This window comes from Diabrotica virgifera, chromosome 1 (assembly GCF_917563875.1).
Source record: "Diabrotica virgifera virgifera chromosome 1, PGI_DIABVI_V3a".
Lineage (NCBI taxonomy): Eukaryota > Metazoa > Arthropoda > Insecta > Coleoptera > Chrysomelidae > Diabrotica > Diabrotica virgifera.
In genome coordinates, this window is record NC_065443.1 from 131,348,953 (window position 1) to 131,365,138 (window position 16,186).

The 16,186-nt window shown below is 32.7% G+C and overlaps 1 protein-coding gene across 4 annotated transcripts in view; it reads right to left on the reverse strand.

Annotated features, from left to right (window-relative positions):
* Positions 1-10,322: 10,322 nt before the first annotated feature.
* Positions 10,323-16,186, reverse strand: part of LOC114326437 (uncharacterized) — a 30,734-nt gene continuing 24,870 nt past the window's right edge. For all 4 annotated transcript variants that reach the window (XM_050644595.1, XM_050644580.1, XM_050644571.1 and 1 more), the window contains one exon: positions 10,323-11,840. In XM_050644595.1, the coding sequence (XP_050500552.1) occupies positions 10,741-11,772 (1,032 nt within the window). In that variant the 5' untranslated portion in view covers positions 11,773-11,840 and the 3' untranslated portion in view covers positions 10,323-10,740. The remainder of the gene's footprint in view (positions 11,841-16,186) is intronic.

The following is a 16,186-nucleotide window of genomic DNA, read 5'->3' on the forward strand; positions in this document are numbered from 1 at the left end:
GAAGAGTTTCAAATCGATGAGAATATGGATGAACCGCGATTTATAAGTGTTCGAATATTTTCTAGGCTTCGACAAGCTACAAAACACCAAATATTCATTTCTTACACGGTTGACGAAGATGAGCCTGCAGAAGAACCAATTAGCGGGTACTACTGTACCTATCGATGTGGTGCAAGAACTGTGGGTACTTGTGCTCATATAACAAGTGTATTATGAGTATTAGGTTTTGCAAGACATCAATCCAAGGTTAAGTATCTTGATAGGTCGTTAGTTAACAAGACATATGGTGCGTGTAACCGAAATCAACAAAATCTTAACGTACAGATTGTCAAAGATGACCTAAACCCCTTTTCCATAGACAATTGTAATTAATATTTAGTGTTTACTGCATGACTACCAGGTACTTTGTTTTTTTCGTATTGAGATCTGTTTAAACTAGTTTATTTAATGGGTTATAAGTCAAACAATCATAGTATTGAGTAAACTTATATATTTTTATAAAACTTACTAAACATCTTACATACTATAATCATACAAGTGACAACCATGTTGACTGGCTTGAAGTTAGCCATGTCATGTCTAGCACGCAGCCCCTTGCTACGCTGTTACACAGCTATATATATTAAACACCTTCCCCCTAAGATCGATATCTATAAGGGGTCTTTATATTACGACCAACTCTCGTCTTATAACTGTTAGAAGTCTCAATATTTGGGTTGACTTTATGACTCAATGTAGGTACTGATTTTACATTTGGGCTTGGGCAACTAATGGTTTTATTAACACTATCATTTACGTTAATGTGAGTGGTATCTTTATGAACACTTTGTGACTGAATATCAGGGTACAACTCGGGTTCTAAAATGAGTTCTTTTTCAAGTGTTGTGGTGTATGAATGTTTCATTTGGTGTGAATTCCGTCTAATAATTTTATTGTTATCTTCTTTTTTCACCCAATATGATCTAGGTTCATTGGCCTTTTCTAACACAATTGCTTTACGCCAATAATTATCTTTTGAACTTCTTATTACTACCCTATCTCCCTTTCTAAACTCTACTGGTTTTCTTCGTGCTGTCTTATCATAACGTACTTGTAATTTCTCTTTTTCTTTGCATAAATTCTTATATACTTGTTTCTGGATTGTAGGTTCTAATTTATTAGCTGTAGTTGGTAATTGTCCTCTCAGGATCCTGCTCTGTAAAATTTGAGCTGGAGATGCATCAAGATTTATTATGCAGGTATTATTATATTCCATCACCAAATCTCTAAAATCAACATTTTCCTCATTACTCTTTCTTAAAATTTGTTTGCTTATATTGACTGCTTTTTCTGCAAGTCCATTACTCTGGTGGTAATGTGGAGTGCATGTCATAATTGTAATGTCTTTTTCTCTATAATAATTTTTACATTTTACCGAAGTAAATGGTAGATTATCTGCAATTAAAATTTCTGGATATCCAAATCTACTAAAAGTATCTTGAAATGAGTTGATTACTGAACTGGAGGTTTTATCTTTTAATATTGAAATGTCCAACCAATGCGAAAAATAGTCTACAATTACTAAATATGCTTTTGAACCATACTCTAAAATGTCTGTACCAACTTTATTGAATCTTAGTCTGGGAATGTCATGAGGCATCATTGGTTCTTTAAAATTATTTGGTCTGTATTTCTCACATATCCTGCATTTTTTTATATAGTTTGTCACATCATCATTAAGTCCTGGCCAATAATATATACTCCTGGCTTTGTTTATAGTTTTACTGACTCCTATATGGCCTTTGTGAAGCAATTTTATCATGTCAAGCCTAAGTTTTTTCGGAATAATTATTTTGTCATCAATAAATGCGATGCCAGCTTCAAAATACAGTGAATCTCTTATACCATAGTACTTTTTACACACTTGAGGAACATTTTTTTCTTTTGGCCACCCATTATAATAAAAATCAAAAATTACTGCTAATGCCTCATCCTGGCTAGTAGCTAGTCTTAACTCAGATTGCTTTTCCTGGCTCATAGGTAAATGTTTACTCACTGAGTGGACCATTTCAAACATTTCTGGGTCATGTCTCTCTATATTTAAACTGGACCTAGATAGCATATCAGCAAAATGTATGTCTTTCCCAGGAACAAAATATACATTTAATCTGTACTTGAGAAGTTTAAGCCTTAAACGTTGGAGTCTAACTGATCCAATTTTGGAAATTGGCTTCTTCATAATGGAGATTATAGGTTTGTGATCTGATTGAACGTCAACATCAAAATTATAAATAAAATTGTGAAATTTTTGAGTAGCATAATAAATTGCCAATAGTTCCTTCTCAGTCTGACTATAATTTATTTCACTATCATTCATATTTCGTGATGCACAAGCTACTAATTTTAAAATAGAATCATATTTCTGGAACATACAAACACCTAAACCATTTTTAGATGCATCACATTGTAAAATAATTTTTTGATTAGGATCATAAGGGACTAACGCTGGTGATTTACAAATTATGTTCTTTAAATTATCAAAACATTTTTGATGTGACGGGAGCCACACCCATTCTACATTATTTTTAAGTAATTGACAAAGAGGTTGAATATGTTCAGCCATGTTCGGAATGTACCGTCTAACGTAATTAAATGCGCCCAAAATTCTTTGTAATTCTACTTTACTATTTGGTTTTTCAAGTTTACAAAGTGATTCCACTCTGTCAGGATCTATTTGCATCCCTTTATGTGAAAAAACTTGACCCATAAATCTGACCTCTTCTTGACAATATTGAAATTTGTCCCCATTAAACTTTGCTCCTACTTCTTTAGCCCTTTCTAACACTTTTTTAACAGTTGTATCATGTTCTTCTTTTGTTGTTCCCATAACAATCATATCATCATGACAAATCAATAAATTCTCTATACCTTTAAATTTATCTTCTACTACTTCTTGAAACAGATCTTGGGAATTTGATAATCCATATGGCAATACTTTATATCTGAAAATTCCATAAGAAGTTGCAAAACAGCATTTCCATGATGATGTCTCGTCAAGTTCTAAATGATGATACCCTTCAGAGAGATCAAATACAGAAAATATCTTTTTACCTATCATTTGTGCACAAACATCTTCCAATTTATGTACTACTCTTGGTTTGCGGACTATTTGTTTGTTTAGATCTAATGGGTCTAAGCATAAACGTAACTTACCATTTTGCTTTTCCACAATAACAATGCGGTTTATGCTTGCCCTGGGGTCAATTTCGTTAACTTTGACAATTGCCCCTCTTTTTGTCAACCTATCTAATTCATTTTTTAAATTATCTCTAATTGCGACAGGTACATTTACAGGTGGGTAACTTACTGGCTCAAAATTGTCTACTGTAGTGATCCTATGTTTACCACAAAATTTACCATGACCTCTAAAAACTTCAGGGTTAAGGTTTATAAATTTATCCCTTTCTGCTAATTCTAAAGTACCACAACTCTCAATATTGTTGATTCGTTTAACTAACCCCAAATCAATACATAATTTACCACTTAAAAGAACTCGAGTTGCCCCATTAATAATTGTAAAATCCTCGTAAACATACTTATTTTTATGTTTACAAAATAAATTTACGACACCCATTGTTTTAGCCTGAGTACCCTCAAACCCTTTCAGTACATAATGATTATCCCTAATTTTAAATTGTTTATCAATTTTCTTAAAAATTTTTAATGGAATTATACTTACATCTGCACCTGTGTCAAGTTTTACTTTAATTCTCTTGTTTTCAATTTCTATAATTTCATCCCAAATATTTTGACTACTTACATTTTGGTATACTTTATTGACATTTCCTACAAAACTATCAGCTGATCCATCACTGCTATCTTCATCTATGACATCAATATTCTTCACTCTACACGACTTTGCAAAATGGTTTAAAAGCCCACATTTCTTACATTTCTTTCCATACGCTGGACATTCTCTGGCCCCATGAGTTGATTGACATCTTTTACACTTGAATTTTTCATTGGTATTCGCTTTACTTCTAGAGTTATTATAATTTCTATGGCCCTGGTACCTATCTTTACGAACTTCTCCTATGTCTACATCTTTTCTTTCGGTATGAAATTTCAAATTTTGGTTCTTACTTTGTTCACTAGTTCTACAAAATTCGATGGCTTTTTGTAGGGTAAGTTTGTCCACTCTCAATAGAGCTTCTCTAGTAACTGGATCTCTGATGCCCATTAATATTTTGTCTCTCAGAGCTTTATCTTCGGCTGTTTGTTCTGGATCAATTTCATTATAATTACATGTTCGAATCAAATGTCTACAACTAGTAAGAAACTGCTCAAACGACTCTCCTTCTTTCTGGACCCTCATGATAAAATTGTATCTTTCAAATGATTCATTCATCCTTGGATTAACATACTTATCGATTAGTGATATCATCAAGTCATACTTGTTATTTTCGGCTTCTGGGATCTCGAATGTGGACATAATTTTGGCAGACTCAGCCCCAATTATATTTCTTAAAATTGACATTTTCATTTTATCTGCTGACTGGTCTTGTCCCGTTGCTAGTAAATAATCTTCGAAACTAGTCTTCCAGAACTTCCATTCGCTTGCAGCATTTTGATCCTGCAGGTCAAAATCTGGTGGTAATTTTACATTTATTCCCATCACTGCCATTGTAGGTTATGTATGGTACCTCGTGTACAAGTTGCTATAAATTTAGCTTTTCGACTGTAAACTGTAACCCAACTAGCTGTTTGACTGCGCCATGTTTAAACTAGTTTATTTAATGGGTTATAAGTCAAACAATCATAGTATTGAGTAAACTTATATATTTTTATAAAACTTACTAAACATCTTACATACTATAATCATACAAGTGACAACCATGTTGACTGGCTTGAAGTTAGCCATGTCATGTCTAGCACGCAGCCCCTTGCTACGCTGTTACACAGCTATATATATTAAACAAGATCAAGTCCATGTTCTAGACTTGTTTTATATCTGATATCCGGGACAAGTTTCATGTCAGCTAATGTATTTTCTATGTTTCTACAACTTTTTCTTTAGTTCTCGGTCGTGTTAAGGGGGGAATTCCCCCATTTCCCCTAGATTAAAGGCGGATCCAGGGAGGGGGCCATGGGGGCCATGGCCCTCTCTGAAATTTTTTTTTTTTGAAAAATGGCTTTGGCAGAGCCAATTAGCCAGACTTGTTTGTGATTGATTGAAGATTCATAGTCATAAATTTCTTATAAACATAAGTACATTCTACAATATTATTTTTATAGATACATTGGTACATTGTGTAACTTTTTTTTTTGTTTTTTTTTAATTATTTTACTGTTTTTTTAATATATATATTTTAATTTGTGCGAAACACTTTTTTTACTTCTTTTTTTTTTCTATTCTTTTTTTATTTTTGTTTCTATTTTTTTCTTTTTATTTATTTATTATTTTTTTGTTATTATTTTATTATGTGTTTTTTTATATATTATTATTTTTTTATTTTTTCAAACCACATTAACAAATTATGCCTATTATATTACGTTTACAACTTGTATTTACATAATTTAACATGTTTGTAAATGAAATGAAGAATTTCCATATCATTTGTAAATATTAAAGTATTACGGTTTATTGGGAAAAAACCTTTTTAATCTTTTAATTCCTTATAAAGGTCGTTTATGTTATTTATGTTTAAATGACATTCTAATATGACATGTGTTAGATCTCCGATTTTGCCACAAGTACAATTGGATTTAGAATAATATAAATTTAAATATTGGCAGTTCAAATGTTTTTAATTTCAAACACATATATAATATGTACAAAATATAGGATAAATACGTTTTCTGGACTAGAATTGAAAAAAAGAAGTAATGGAGAAGCTTCAAAAATGACTTTTGGGTTTTTTATAAATCAAAATGTTGATAATTTTACAGAGTGCCAATTGCTAGAACGATCTTGACAGTCATCAAAATCGTATAAATTTCCATATTCTATACAAACAAAGAATAAAAAAAGAAGTGAAGCGTTACTTGGGTCACTATAGCACTTAGAACAAAGGAGTTGGTTGGTATTTTCGCACAGTCAAAAGGAATTGTTTTACAAATATTGCGTTTCATTTTTCTAATGAAAAATATGGTCACAATAACGGGATGACAGCCCAAAGCCTTGTCACGAAACCTTTAACATCTTTCGCCAAACTCATGAGCAAAGACGAAGTCATATAAACCCAAGAAAAAACATTATACCACAAGGAGTGCGTTCAGGTTGAGCTGGATTTTCTAAAAAGTTATCGCAACCCTCAAAAGTCAGCCATTAACCAGATAGACTCTCAGAGGTCTAAACAGAAACAAAAAATAAAGAAAGACTACGACCAATAGTAGGGTCTATAGTGTTCTTAGGTCGACAAAATATTCCTCTAAGAGACCATCGTGATGATGACCTTATGATTCTGGACGAAGATGCTGGACCTAGGAATGAGGGGAATTGCTGTGGTACTAATAAGGCAAAACCCGATATGTCAAAAATTATCAATTTTTCGTTTTTAATGCCAATATGTATATTGAGCGATGAAGAATGTAATGACAAAACCCTACATGGCTAAACGCATCCATGTAACCAGTAGATAATAAAATTGTTTCCGATATGTCCACTATTACAACAACACCGCGAACTTTTAAACTCATTTGCTGAAAAATCACGTTTTTGACATATCGGGTTTTGCCTTAGCACCACAGTGTTAAGGTTTAAAATCACATTAGGAGATAAGACTCTTAAATAACACCTATCCACAGCATCTTCCTGAGCAACATGCATTAGTAGCAGCAGTCAAAATCAATTAATAACATGTGGTGAAGAAATAATTGAACAAATAATATTTGGAACAGCTTTCTCTAAATTTGGGATACATACACAATAACAACATTCGTGAAGACTTTGTCAAATTCATTGATGCTTATGAGAACCTAAAAATAATTAGTGAAAATCAAGAAAGAGGGAAAGAACAAGGCCTGGCAGGAGAAGCATTGGAAAAAATAGTATTAAACTTGTTGAAAGAACTGCACTTGGATCCGAAGAAATGTGTAGGAATCGGTACTATGGCAGAAATGGTGAGTTTTAAGGCACTTCTCAAAGTGTGTGAAAAGTGACTTAAAACTCACAATTGTAACCCTAATTTTTAAAAATTATCCCCCGTACTTCTGGTACTCCTCCCCAATAAAAGTTTATGGCCCTCCCGAAAATCGGTCCTGGATCCGCCCTTGCCCTAGATCCGCCACTGTTCAGTAGTATTCTAAATATAAGGCGAAACTGCAGCTTTGCTGGTATTGCATAACTATCAAGCATTCATGAAAACATGATAATTCTTATATCGCTCTAGTAACACATTTTATATCGCACTTCTTTAGCTTTCTAAAGACTTTTCGGAGGTTTCCTGAAGACTAAAATACGGTGGATCTATTTTTGACCATGAATTCATATACAAGACGCAAGTATGCATGAAGAAAATGAGTCTCTCTTCTTCCAATAATAAATATTTTCGTTCACTATTGACCGTCCATTAGTGCACTTAACGTAAACCGAGCACTCGAATCCAATAACTTCAGAAGCCTGTAGCTCGAGAATAGTAGTTATTCAGACCCAGGTCCCATGGACTTCTTTAATCTACACATCGAGAAGTATAATTGACCAAACTTTCGTTAAATTTGACCGGGACCACTTTTCCATAAGGAGGGTTCTTTATCTGAGTAACCAAAGACTCAATCTGTCCGATATCGGATGGTACAAGGTTACATCCACTATCTTCTTCTTTATGGTGCCCGAAGCGTTATTATAATGTTGACTTAATGAGCAAACTGCTAGCTTTTCAGAATTTTGAAAATACCATGGAAAACACTACGTGTTGCACCGAATGGGAAGAGACAGAGAACTTTTGACCACCGGTAAAAGAAGAAAGACAGCATATTTGGGGCACATACTTAGAAATGATAAGTACGAGTTATTACAGCCGATTATGAAGGGTAAAATCGATGGAATATTTGAGGCACATACTTAGAAATAATAAGTATGAGTTGTTGCAGCTGATTATGAAGGGTAAAATCCAAGGAAAAAGGGGTACATGGTAGACGATAAATATCCTGGCTGAAAGACATTCGCATCTTGGACCGGCGGACCGTGGACCGAGTTAAACACACAGATGCTTTTAAGAAAAGCAGGAGTAGAAACGAATTTGCAATGGTTGTAGCCAACCTTCATTAGTGGAGTCGGCACTAGAAGAAGATGGGTGCGACAGACATGACGTTATTCGTCACAACTTAATACCATTTGTGTATATCCCCTATAAAATAAGTGCTTCCTAATAGTCATGTCTCTTTTCATCTATATCATGGATTTGGTTCATCCATGTCCTCCTAGGTCTTCCCTTTTTTCTTTCGTTACCATTTTGCTTCATGTACCTTCTTTGTTGATCTCTTTTGCTCCATTCATATATATGTGGCCAAACCAGTTCTATTGTTTGTTTTATATCTTCTTCATTATAGGTTCTTGCTCCAACTCTCCCCTTATATCTTAATTTCTAAATCTGTCAAACTTCGTAACTCCAGCTATTCTTCTCATGTATTTCATCTCGGTCGCGTTTATCATTGATTCATGTTTCTTTTACGCAATCCATGTTTGCGCCCCATATGTCATTATCGGATTAACAATAATGCTTTTACATACTCTTGAGTTTAGTTTTGTTATCTATTTCTGATTTCCCATAAACTGTTAAGAAGTAGTTATTGCACATTTTTTGACATACAATTAAGAATTTAATATTCACTATATAGCGCGCATACGTGTAATATGACCGATCATATTACCCGTATGCACGCTCTAATGGTAAATATAAAATTCTTAATTTTATGTCAAAAAATCCGCAATAACTATCTCTTAAAACTCACCAAATTTCATTCGCATATCTCAACTGGTTTTAAAGTAATAAATAAATCGTCAATTTGTAAGAAAAATTTCAACATCCCGTATCTCGGAAACGAAACATTTGCGGACATACGTTTATAAAGCCAACTGTCATTATTTTTTCATGTAGAATTACACCTTAAAGTTTGTCGTACTTTTTTAGAAACACCGTGTATTGATGAAGAACGTGTCTAGTTATTAAAGTACCTAACTTTTTTATTATCCAACATAAACGAATGAATCAAAAAACAGACTATTAAGAAAACTCGAGGCTATAGTTGGGTTTTAATTTCAGTATTTTATAAATGCTAGAATATTCCACAGGGTGATGCGAACTTTGAGAAAAAAACACAGTTTGATTGGTACACCCGGTATACAATGAAAATTTACCTCTTTAGCAACAATATTATGACAGTGGTATTTCTAAAGAATCAGGCTATAACATGTTCAAAAGATCACTTAAATCGGCCAACGGGTTTAGGAAATATCAGACATCAAAAATGACCAAATGTTTAAGTGCGCCGATTTCTATGCACGTAAGTTTATTATTGTGGTACCAGGTACCATTAGTTAAACAGTGTTTTTAAAACTTTTTTGTCTCTTAGTCTTTTTTTGACAAGTCACCTTTTATCGAGATGTGGCTTCTTTTTCAAAATATACCTAAAAATGTAAATTATAAATAGTCAGATTATTAACAGGTCTCTATAATTGTACTTAACCATATGCAAATATGTGGTGGATTCGACAAATATTCAAAATATGTCGATAAACAATGGCTTAACGAAAAAGTACTAAGAGTCAAAAAAGTTTTAAAAACATTTTGTTTAACTAATGGTGCCACAATAATAATTTAATTGAAACGGACACAAAAGTTTGGGGGGGGGCTTAAAGGAACAAAACCCCCACAAATTTTTTATGGGGTACACAAATTTCACTCAAATTTTTTTTAAGATGTTGCTGCCATAAGAATGCCCCATGTCCATTTTCAATAAAAAAATCTGTAAGTTTTCGATATATGAAAAAAAAAATCGATTTTCATTTTGTAACTTGTAACTTTTTTTGTGTGCACTATTTTATATAGTTAAGCGAGGTTCAACCAACATTTTTGACCCGAGAATCTGTAGTATAATTTATGACCAATCTTTTCGGGACACCCTGTATATTGGAGGTTTCTTGTTTGATCTTTTATATTTTTTATTAAAGTATCCACAACTATTATAAATAAGAGAGGATTTAGGCCATTTTTAGACTTTATCATCTTTTTTGGTATATTATGACTTTCCAATATTTGCCACATTATTTCTCTGTTTAGTGTATCAAATGCCGCCTTCATATCAACGATTTCTTTGGAGATTAAGTTAAGAAAACAATAAAACACAGTAGAAATAAAATATCAATTTTAATAAAACAATTTTACATTACATATTTTTTAAAAATATCAGTCAAAAATTCGAAAGTTTTTTCTCCAAAAAATGCTTTAAAAACGTACTTTTAAATATGTTTTTATACACCAGAGGAGCGAAGAAATAAACAATTAACAAAATTTTAATCTGTGAATTAACAATTTTTAATCCGCGAATTAACAATATAAAAAAACTTGAGAAACGAATTACACAGTTACAGATAAATATACAACAATAAAGAAAAAATTGAAAATGGAATAAAAAAAAGAATTAATAGTCAACTCAAGTTCCAATATGTCACAGACATATAGAAAACACAATAAATAAGTTAAAAACATTGTGCCGAACAGGCTAAAACAATGTCAAATGCAATGTCAATTGACAAATAATTTAATTTATATATTTTTGCAATTCCAATAACACTTTGGAACGCAACCCTTTTAATCCACTTTTTGTATCATGATTTTCTAAAACAGTTTCCATGATTTCCTTACTTTGAGGCAAAGAAATATTTTTTAAGGTTAGTTCTTTTTGAACCCAGTCTCGAATTTGATCACTTGTTAAATCTTGAAATACAAATAACTCGTAACCTTTAATGCCAGAATTATCGTAACTGTCTCGTATTTTTATTATATCATCGTAATTTACAACTTTATTCAGACTCTCGTCAATATAATGTATGTTATAGATGGCAATTAAAAGTATGAACGAGTCTTTAGGAAGAGAATAAGCAAACTCGAAGAGTTCAATACTATCGACGTTTGTTAAGTCATCGATGACAATTAAATTTAAACAGCAACTGTCGATTGCGTCTAAAATTTCTCGCCTTTTTACTTTATAATCCAAATGGGAAGCATGAATCTCATGTGCCAAATTGGAATGAAAGTGCTTTTGGACTAACTTAGCAAAATACGTCTTTCCTACTCCGTGGGATCCTACAAAACTTACAACTTTTAACTTATCAGCCCATGTAGCTCTTCGTTGTAATACCCGAATAAAATTCTCTACTACTTTTGTATGCCCGATAATGTTCGTTTCTAAATCTCTTCTAACGTTATCTATCTGGATATCACTGTTTACAAATATGGTATTTGGATACAAATAAATATAAAAGGCAAGAGCTAATATCGTAAAAAGCATACAGCTCTTGTATAAATTATTACTCTTTTTTGTTTGAGTTATATGTATAACTCTAAGTCTCTGTGTTGGTTGGGGTAAACTGTCATGGTTCTCAGTTTTGGTATCAGTCTCATCAGTATCTAGATCTTCTGTGGTGTGAACGTATGGAAATTCTTGTTTACATGGTTGACTCTCTGATTTTAATTGGTTATTACTTTTGTTTTTGCTTTGTCTGCATCTTACTCTTTCTTGGCATATCATTGAAGGGAAACGCTCTTCGGTGTATGAATTATCCACATCCATTGGTTCTGCCGTAATATCCTCAGTCTTGTAAATATCTCTTGTTTTGTAAATTGGACTGCGCAAATTACCTAAAAACGAATAAAATTAGTCAAAAAATTACATTAAATTAGATAGTTAATTAAATTAAACCACAGACAACATTAGACAAAAACAACAAAGAAAATATTACAATGGAAGTGAATAGGAAGACGAAAAAAGGAAGGTCCAGAATATGGTTGGATGACATGGATCTGAAAACTATGAATGTAAGACAATGGAGATGAAGAGCACACGAGAGGTCTAAATGGAAGGACATAGCGAGACAGGCAAAGACCCATCCAGGATTATGATGTCAAAAGTATATTATAAACATAGAGATTTCCAAATGTAACATAGAAAACCAAATTGATTCCAGCCGATAGTTACCACTATCTCTAATGACTACTGATACTGATTTTGCTGAATCAAACTGCCAGGGTAAGAGATGACAACCAGAGCAAACGAGATATCAAAATTCAGAGAGGAGTCTTCCAGTGTTGCATGCTGTCCTCACTACTCTTCAATGTCTACAGTGAACCAGTATTTAAAGTATTTGCAGAACATAATGCAATACCTTAACGGATGCTGTCATGAATATGAACAGAAGATGAATTTTAAGAACACAATTACATGATTATGATGACTAAATCAACAGACGCAATGTAACAACTAGCTGATGATTTTCTGTTGGAGTGAATGAAAAGGGAGTGGTAAACTCCAACAGAAGTAGTAAAAAGAAGAAGATCTACTTAATGTAGCCAAAGGACAAAAATGTGTGGCTTCTCCGTTGAAGAAGCTGGAGTAACTAAAATACAACTTTGTAGTAGTATTTGTATGGAAGGATGCCAAGACAAAGAATATCGAATTGATACAGGACTAGAGATGAGAAATCATTAATAGATAGATATAACTTGAATGGCTAGCTAAATATGTATGAGAAGGGCCACTTGACACTCAAGGAAGGATTCGGCCAATTTGCACGGCTATTTTTGGCCAGACAATAGATTAAAGGAAGTGACAATGATGGCTCGAAAAGAAGATATGAAGATAATGTTCAGAAAATAGATAGAGTAAATATAATAATATACTGAAAATAGAATGAATTTTTGGGCGCCAGAAGAAGGATAACTAGGTTAACGCTCTTCCAGGTATTCTACGCTGCTATAGAGTATGTTAAATTTGTAGTACAAGTATGTGAAAAGTTATTAAAGATTATTAAATTATAAAATATACTACTAAAAATAAAGGAGTAATAAGAAAAAAAAATCACAATGAATGTATATTTATTGAATGTAACTACTAGATCTTTTTAACAATCTCTGAGTTAGGACAAGTAACTAGTGTGTAACTCTAACATGACAGGAAAAAGTGATACTAGTGAAAGTCAATTACAAAATCATCATACAACTATGATCTAAGAATACTCTTTATAAGGTTAGAAAAACTGACTACGGGTACCTCTAATACAGGAAGTACAACTTACAACTAGGTTAGTAGAACCCTCACCAAATAATAATTGTACGTTTATAATACGTACACCTTAATTAAATACTACCTGATACTATATATAACATATAAATACCTCACTGTGAGTGGGACAGGCACAAGCCTTATTGAATAAATAAACCTACGAGTGGATACACAGATCCTTTTCCTAACTCGTGGTTTATAATAGTAATAATAACAAGTGAAACCAAAAACTAATCTGAGGGATTAGAATCCAGAAGTTCATATGAATTTAATAAATTAAAGTTAAAGTTAAATAAAGTTAATAAGTTAAAGTTAAGTAAAGTTAATAAGTTCAAGTTAAATAAAGTTAATAATTACAATTTTGACTAATATGTGAAGTTAATTTTTAAAAATTTAATTAAACATATACTAAAATAATGGAATGAGTTTAAATAATTATACAAAAGTGGAACACAGCCTAAAAATAATCAAGATAAGAGTACCGACTACTATTATCAGGGAAAATATCTGAGCTCAGAAATTTATACCTTTATAGATTGCAGAGTGTTGGGGAACGCTATCAATTAAATATTATGTTGTAAAGAAAAAAAAACCTATAAAAAATATAAAGCAGGAAAAATGTGTGTGCAATTGAACTATAAAAAAAAATGTACTAAATATCACAAAACCAGTCTGTCTTTAATAAGAGCACAGTAAATGTTCCCAAACAAACCACTCTTTCCTAATCTTGAAGTTGATGTAATGAGCACCCAAGGGTGCTAACTCTCGCTAGCAGCTGTCCTGCTGGAGGTACAGGAGAGGAAGACTGGTAGAAAGCAGCTGAAGGTACTCAAAACTGTTGGAAAGCAGCTGGAGGTACTCAAAAAAAGAAAATGTGGAAATAATCCAGGCTGGTCGCCTATTGATTGTTTCTCTCTGTGTGGTCTGGCCTTGGTGTTGTTGTAGGGTGGCTTTAAGATTTCATGGTAGGTGCTAAAAAAAACACAGTGTGGTGTTACTACCAATCTACCAATGTCAAAAAAAAGAAGCAAGAGATACGAGGAGGTGTTTTTATTCCTATGGGAATAAGAAGAAATAGGTCATTAAGTCCAAAAACTTGAATGACTAGACAGCTTGACCTTTTATCAGGTTGCTATCAGATGACCTTGGTCAAATAACACAAGTAATTTCCAATTGAAATACAAAATATAATTACTGTGAAAGAATATTTTATTATAATATATACACCGGTATATAGATATATTATACAAGGATGAAATATAGTAAGACTAAGCGATGGATACTTATTTGATCATCGTTCAAAAGATAGGAGTTCTGTAGACTTGAAAGGAATATAAAAAATGGAGTTTAAATTAGCTCTATTTTCCAACTGGAAGCACAAATTAACAACGAATATTGAATTATCTCTAGATGAGTTTGATCCATGAAAATAAAACATAAAAACCATGAAAATAGACTATGTGAAACTTAGTTAGCAAATGTCAAGGACTTCCAAAATGGCTGAATAAAATACTTAATAAAATGTGTATTTACCGGGGTAGAACTCATTGGATATAGTATGCTCTAAAATTCTTCAAATCCACTGCTGCTGGATAACTTCACTATACTTTTATTGTAATATTTAATCAATTTGGAACTGAGAATTAGAGGTGAATAATTGAGTCTAATGACCCCGCACACTACGATTCAGACCGAACACTCGAGAAACAATGGCAATCCAAGGCTCACGTTCACAGCTGAATCCTTCGTACCCCTCGACTAAGCATTGGCTGTCAAAGTGGGGAAACCAATGTTGCCACGTTTTAAATGTGACGTCATCAAGCATTTAAAAATTCTGAGATGGGTTTAAGTTCTATTTGAATAAACATTGAAAGAAAATAATTCTGAAAATAATTAAATAATATTTTGGATAGTTAAATAATATCTTCCCATCAATAATCGATTCTATAAGGGGCGGAACGTCACATTCCCTTTCAACCACCAGAAAAAAAAATTTTATTTAAAAAAATTTTTTTTTTTTTTTTTTTTTTTTTTTTTTTTCAAAATATTAAACTAGAGTAGTAGTGCTTAGTGTATCATTCCCCGTTGATTCGCAAGATTACAAATAATCACCACTAATAATCAAGGGAAAGTAGGATGGTCACTGCAGCAAATAACGGAAATTGCAAAATATGACCCGAAGTCCTAGTAAAAGTGCTAAAGATGAGACATAATTTATAATGACAAATAAGTGTCGAATTGGCAGTAAATCCAAAGTTGAACTATCCATGGACATCAGATTTATAAGGAGTATATCCAAGGACGAACAACCAGGCAAAGGTGAGAGCCAATTCATACCATAACGCAAGTACATATACTAAAGTCACCAATGAAATCAATAACTATAATAAGTGAAGAATCAAACACTCAATCCTAAATTGAACTAGCAATGGACACCAGATTCGTAATAGTATATCCAGAGAAGAACAACTAGGAATATTTATAGAATAATTTTCACCAATACCAACTAATATAAATAGTGAACATACCAAAGGAATGCAAACACATTAACCAAAATAAATGTGGAATCAGACACTCAATCCAAAGTCAGACTATCAATGGACAACAGATTCACAAAAGCATATCCAATGAAGAACGACCAGGAAGATTTATGGACCAATTCACATCCATACTAAATCATATAAATAAATTAGGTCTACGTACACCCACATCCGGTAATACGAACCTATACAACCAAATAAACAAAATAAGTGAAGAATCGGACACTTAATCCAAAATCGGACTAGCAATGGACACCAGATTTATAGGAGCATGTCCAAAGAAGAACGATCAGGAAGATTTATGGACCAATTCTCACTAATACTAAATAACTAACTAAATTAGCTCTAGATCTACCCTCATCCGGTAATATGAGCCTATCGAAACT